Source organism: Procambarus clarkii, chromosome 16, assembly GCF_040958095.1.
Source record: "Procambarus clarkii isolate CNS0578487 chromosome 16, FALCON_Pclarkii_2.0, whole genome shotgun sequence".
In the NCBI taxonomy this organism is placed as follows: Eukaryota; Metazoa; Arthropoda; class Malacostraca; order Decapoda; family Cambaridae; genus Procambarus; species Procambarus clarkii.
The window spans coordinates 18,761,827-18,768,155 of record NC_091165.1 but is presented as its reverse complement, the minus strand read 5'-3'; the positions used below and the strand labels follow the sequence as shown (position 1 = coordinate 18,768,155).

The 6,329-nt window shown below is 50.6% G+C and overlaps 1 protein-coding gene across 1 annotated transcript; it reads left to right on the top strand.

Moving 5' to 3' along the window:
* The first annotated feature begins 1,313 nt into the window (after positions 1-1,313).
* LOC138365256 (uncharacterized abhydrolase domain-containing protein DDB_G0269086-like) lies at positions 1,314-3,528 on the top strand. Its single transcript, XM_069325527.1, has 3 exons — positions 1,314-1,949; positions 2,901-3,089; positions 3,169-3,528. Exons 1-3 carry the CDS (start codon positions 1,314-1,316, stop codon positions 3,526-3,528), a joined length of 1,185 nt encoding a protein of 394 aa, XP_069181628.1.
* Positions 3,529-6,329: the final 2,801 nt, after the last annotated feature.

Below are 6,329 nucleotides of genomic sequence, written 5' to 3'. Positions count from 1 at the left end.
GTACAGTGTGTGGGGAGGTACTGTGTGTGGGGAGGTACAGTGTGCGTGGAGGTACAGTTTGTGTGTGTGGGGAGGTACAGTGTGTGTGTGGGGAGGTACAGTGTGCGTGGCGGTACAGTGTGTGTGTATGGGGAGGTACAGTGTGCGTGTGGGGAGGTACAGTGTGTGTGTGTGTGTGTGGGGAGGTACAGTGTGCGTGGAGGTACAGTTTGCGTGTGGGGAGGTACAGTGTGCGTGGAGGTACAGTTTGTGTGTGTGGGGAGGTACAGTGTGCGTGGAGGAACAGTTTGTGTGTGTGGGGAGGTACAGTGTGCGTGGAGGTACAGTGTGTGTGTGTGGGGAGGTACAGTGTGCGTGGAGGTACAGTGTAATCACTTAGTTGTGCTAGCGGGGGTTGAGCTCAGCTCTTTCGGCCCGCCTCTCAACTGTCAATCAACTGTTTCTACTACTACTATTTTTTTCCCACACCCCACATACACACACCCAGCAAGCAGCCCGTGACAGCTGACTAACTCCCAGGTACCTATTTACTGCTAGGTAACAGGGGCATAGGGTGAAAGAAATTCAGCCCATCGTTTCTCGTCGGCGCCCGGGATCGAACCCAGGACCACAGGATCACGTGTACAGCGTGCTGTCCGCTCGGCCGGCCGACTCCCCAGTGTATGTGTGTATGTGTGTGTGTGTGTGTGTGTGTGTGTGTGTGTGTGTGTGTGTGTGTGTGTGTGTGTGTGTGTGTGTGTGTGTGTGTGTGTGTGTGAGTCGAGGCACAGTGTGAGTGGAGGCACAGAGTGTGGAGGCACAGAGTGTGGAGGTACAGTGTGTGGAGGCACAGAGTGTGGAGGTACAGTGTGTGGAGGTACAGTGTGTGGAGGTACAGTGTGTGAAGGTACAGAGTGTGGAAGTAGAGTGTGTGGAAGTACAGTGTGTGGAGGTACAGTGTGTGGAGGTACAGAGTGTGGAGGTACAGTGTGTGGAAGTACAGTGTGTGGAGGTACAGTGTGTGGAAGTACGCTGTGTGGAGGTACAGAGTGTGGAGGCACAGTGTGTGGAGGAACAGAGTGAGGAGGTACAGATTGTGTGGAGGTACAGTGAGTGGAGGTACAGAGTGTGGAGGTACAGTGTGTGAAGGTACAGTGTGTGGAGGCACAGAGTGTGGAGGTACAGTGGAGGCACAGAGTGTGAAGGCACAGAGTGTGGAGGTACCGTGTGTGGAGGTACAGAGTGTGGAGGTACAGTGTGTGGAGGTACAGAGTGTGGAGGCACAGAGTGTGGAGGCACAGAGTGTGGAGGTACAGTGTGTGGAGGTACAGAGTATGGAGGTACAGAGTGTGGAGGTACAGAGTGTGGAGGTACAGAGTGTGGAGGTACAGTGTGTGGAGTCACAGAGTGTGGTGGTACAGAGTGTGGAGGTACAGAGTGTGGAGGTACAGAGTGTGGAGGTACAGAGTGTGGAGGTACAGTGTGTGAAGGCACAGAGTGTGGAGGTACAGAGTGTGGAGGTACAGAGTGTGGAGGTACAGAGTGTGGAGGCACAGAGTGTGGAGGCACAGAGTGTGGAGGTACAGAGTGTGGAGGCACAGAGTGTGGAGGTACAGTGTGTGGAGGCACAGAGTGTGGAGGTACAGAGTGTGGAGGTACAGAGTGTGGAGGTACAGTGTGTGGAGGCACAGAGTGTGGAGGTACAGAGTGTGGAGGTACAGAGTGTGGTGGTACAGAGTGTGGAGGTACAGAGTGTGGAGGCACAGAGTGTGGAGGTACAGAGTGTGGAGGTACAGAGTGTGGAGGTACAGTGTGTGGAGGCACAGAGTGTGGAGGCACAGAGTGTGGAGGCACAGAGTGTGAAGGCCCAGAGTGTGGAGGTACAGAGTGTGGAGGTACAGAGTGTGGAGGTACAGAGTGTGGAGGTACAGAGTGTGGAGGCACAGAGTGTGGAGGCACAGAGTGTGGAGGTACAGTGTGTGGAGGTACAGTGTGTGGAGGCACAGAGTGTGGAGGTACAGTGTATGGAGGCACAGTGTGTGGAGGTACAGTGTGTGGAGGTACAGAGTGTGGAGGCACAGTGTGTGGAGGCACAGAGTGTGGAGGTACAGTGTGTGGAGGCACAGAGTGTGGAGGTACAGTGTTTGGAGGCACAGAGTGTGGAGGTACAGAGTGTGGAGGTACAGTGTGTGGAGGTACAGTGTGTGGAGGCACAGAGTGTGGAGGTACAGAGTGTGGAGGTACAGAGTGTGGAGGTACAGTGTGTGGAGGCACAGAGTGTACAGAGTGTGGAGGTACAGTGGAGGTACAGTGTGTGTGTGGAGGTACAGTGTGTGGAGGTACAGAGTGTGGAGGCACAGAGTGTACAGAGTGTGGAGGTACAGTGTGTGTGGAGGTACAGTGTGTGGAGGTACAGTATGTGGAGGTATAGAGTGTGGAGGCACAGAGTGTACAGAGTGTGGAGGTACAGAGTGTGGAGATACAGTGTGTGGAGGCACAGAGTCTGGAGGTACAGAGTGTGGAGGCACAGAATCTGGAAGTACAGAGTGTGGAGGCACAGAGTGTGGAGGCACAGAGTGTGGAGGTACAGTGTTTGGAGGTACAGAGTGTGTAGGCACAGTGTGTGGAGGCACAGTGTGTGGAGGTACAGAGTGTGGAGGCATAGTGTGTGGAGGCACAGTGTGTGGAGGTACAGAGTGTGGAGGCATAGTGTGTGGAGGCACAGTGTGTGGAGGTACAGAGTGTGGAGGCATAGTGTGTGAAGGCATAGTGTGTGGAGGCACAGAGTGTGGAGGCACAGAGTGTGGAGGTACAGAGTGTGAAGGCACAGAGTGTGAAGGCACAGAGTGTGAAGGCACAGAGTGTGGAGGCACAGAGTGTGGAGGCACAGTGTGTGGAGGTACAGAGTGTGGGGGGTACAGAGTGTGGAGGTACAGAGTGTGGAGGTACAGAGTGTGGAGGCACAGAGTGTGGAGGTACAGAGTGTGGAGGCACAGAGTGTGGAGGTACAGAGTGTGGAGGCACAGAGTGTGGAGGTACAGAGAGTGGAGGCACAGAGTGTGGAGGTACAGAGTGTGAAGGCACAGAGTGTGGAGGCACAGAGTGTGGAGGTACAGTGTGTGGAGGTACAGTGTGTGGAGGTACAGTGTGGAGGTACAGAGTGTGGGGGTACAGAGTGTGGGGTTACAGAGTGTAGAGGCACAGAGTGTGGAGGTACAGAGTGTGGATGCACAGAGTGTGGAGGCACAGAGTGTGGAGGCACAGAGTGTGGAGGCACAGAGTGTGGAGGCACAGTGTGTGGAGGTACAGTGTGGAGGTACAGAGTGTGGGGGTACAGAGTGTGGAGGCACAGAGTGTGGAGGTACAGAGAGTGGAGGCACAGAGTGTGGAGGCACAGAGTGTGGAAGCAGAGAGTGTGGCTTCAGATCCCTCGGCCCTCCACCTACTGTAACCAGTAATCACACTGGAGGCTTGTCCGCTCCACCAGCACTAACAATGTGTGTTGTGTTTACATCGGATAGTCGGCTCCTGCTTTGTCCGGATAATTGATGCAACACAACGGTCACAGAATGGGTCCGGTTACCACGCTGACCACTGGCCTTCCCAGCTCTGTGTTGTTCCTGGGGGCCCGGGACTGTTCATGGGGCCCCTGGTCTGTTCGTGGGGCCCCTGGACTGTTCGTGGGGCCCCTGGACTGTTCGTGGAGCCCCTGGACTGTTCGTGGGGCCCCTGGACTGTTCGTGGGGCCCCTGGACAAAAGACACCTGCCTACACCACCACCACCACCAGGAGCCACCTGCCTACACCACCACCACCACCACCAGGAGCCACCTGCCTACACCACCACCACTAGGAGCCACCTGCCTACACCACCACCACCACTAGGAGCCACCTGCCTACACCACCACCACCAGGAGCCACCTGCCTACACCACCACTACCAATCAACACTTCTCAGTAATTATATAAATGCAATGTGATGAGATTATTGTACCGGGAGATAATTAAATTAATTACAGTAGGAAATTAGCAAGCCATAAATGCCTATTTTATATTCATAGCGATAAAATTTCATTTTGGGCCGTGGACAGTCGACGAGCAAAAGCAATTAACCACAGTGACCGGGTAATTACTGCATAAACTGCTAGAGTGATCATTGGTGGTCTCCGTCATCCCCCAAGGGCAGCAGCAGCGGTGGAGCCGTCGTCTTGTGCAGGCTGTCTGCTGCAGGCTGTCTGCTGGACTCTACACCTGCATGACCGCGCGTCTCGGCCAGGAGTCATCCAGCAGTTACGCAAGTCTTACGAACCTGGGGCAAGATTCACGAAGCAGTTACGCAAGTACTTACGAACGTGCACATCTGTTACGGCCCTACTGGGACGCAACCGGGTTCTTCTCTGATGGTAGTAGAGTTTGGGAATCCGGCCCCAAGTTAGTAGAGGCTTTCAAGGGGTGAGCCCCGTAACGCAAGTTAAAACAATAGGGGAGGTACACAAATACTCCTGTTTTCTAATATATGTATATTCTCATATATATTAGTATATTTTGGTAGCAGTCTTTCCTGTAGACATATATTATTAAATATGACCGAAAAAGTAAGATTAATAATTCTAACACGAATTTTCTCAATCTTTCGTACATTTCTTTTCACTGTTGGTGGTAATTCAAAAATCAATTCTCCAAAATTCATTTTTATTTCTAGTCTGACGCGACACTTGAGCGCGTTTCGTAAAACTTATTACATTTTCAAAGACTTTAGTTACACATACACAACTGAATAGAACTTACACATCTCCGATTTGTTTATATCTACATTTGAGTGAGGTGGATAGGGTGAAGTGGTATTAATAGGGTATTAAATTCATCAACACAAGACAGAACACGAGACAATGGGTATTGAATAGAAGTGATTGTAGAAAGCCTATTGGTCCATATTTCTTGATGCTTCTATATTGGAGCGGAGTCTTGAGGTGGGTAGAATATAGTTGTGCATTAATTGGCTGTTGATTGCTGGTGTTGACTTTTTAATGTGTAGTGCCTCGTAAACGTCAAGCCGTCTGCTATCGCTGTATCTATCGATGATTTCTGTGTTGTTTACTAGGATTTCTCTGGCGATGGTTTGGTTGTGGGAAGAGATTATATGTTCCTTAATGGAGCCCTGTTGCTTATGCATCGTTAAACGCCTAGAAAGAGATGTTGTTGTCTTGCCTATATACTGGGTTTTTTGGAGCTTACAATCCCCAAGAGGGCATTTGAAGGCATAGACGACGTTGGTCTCTTTTAAAGCGTTCTGCTTTGTGTCTGGAGAGTTTCTCATGAGTAGGCTGGCCGTTTTTCTGGTTTTATAGTAAATCGTCAGTTGTATCCTCTGATTTTTGTCCGTAGGGATAACGTTTCTATTAACAATATCTTTCAGGACCCTTTCCTCCGTTTTATGAGCTGTGGAAAAGAAGTTCCTGTAAAATAGTCTAATAGGGGGTATAGGTGTTGTGTTAGTTGTCTCTTCAGAGGTTGCATGGCGTTTCACTTTCCTTCTTATGATGTCTTCGACGAAACCATTGGAGAAGCCGTTGTTGACTAGGACCTGCCTTACCCTACAGAGTTCTTCGTCGACTTGCTTCTATTCTGAGCTGTGGCTGAGAGCACGGTCGACATATGCGTTAACAACACTCCTCTTGTACCTGTCTGGGCAGTCGCTGTTGGCATTTAGGCACATTCCTATGTTCGTTTCATTAGTGTAGACTGCAGTGTGGAAACCTCCGCTCTTTTCCATGACTGTTACATCTAGAAAGGGCAGCTTCCCATCCTTTTCCATCTCGTAAGTGAAACGCAGCACAGAACTCTGCTCAAACGCCTCCTTCAGCTCCTGCAGATGTCTGACATCAGGTACCTGTGTAAAAATGTCGTCAACATACCTGCAGTATATGGCCGGTTTCAAGTTCATGTCAACTAAGACTTTTTGCTCGACGGTACCCATGTAGAAGTTTGCAAACAGGACACCTAGGGGAGAACCCATGGCGACCCCATCTACTTGCTTATACATGTGCCCATCCGGGCTCAAGAAGGGTGCCTCTTTAGTACAAGCTTGGAGTAGTTTCCTTAGAATATATATTTCCTTAGAAATTTCCTTTCTCATATATATATATATATATATATATATATATTCCCACCACCATACGTAAAAAGACACAGGAATTATTACTACAGTTTCGTCTTCCTCCGAAGACACTTGATACTCGGCGAGGCTCACTCTGGGTAGCCCTGGTTCCTTCTTCCGTGGCCCACTATGAATCCACGATGACTACTACGAATCTACCCTGGCCACAGGCCAGCCAAATCACAGTCCCACTG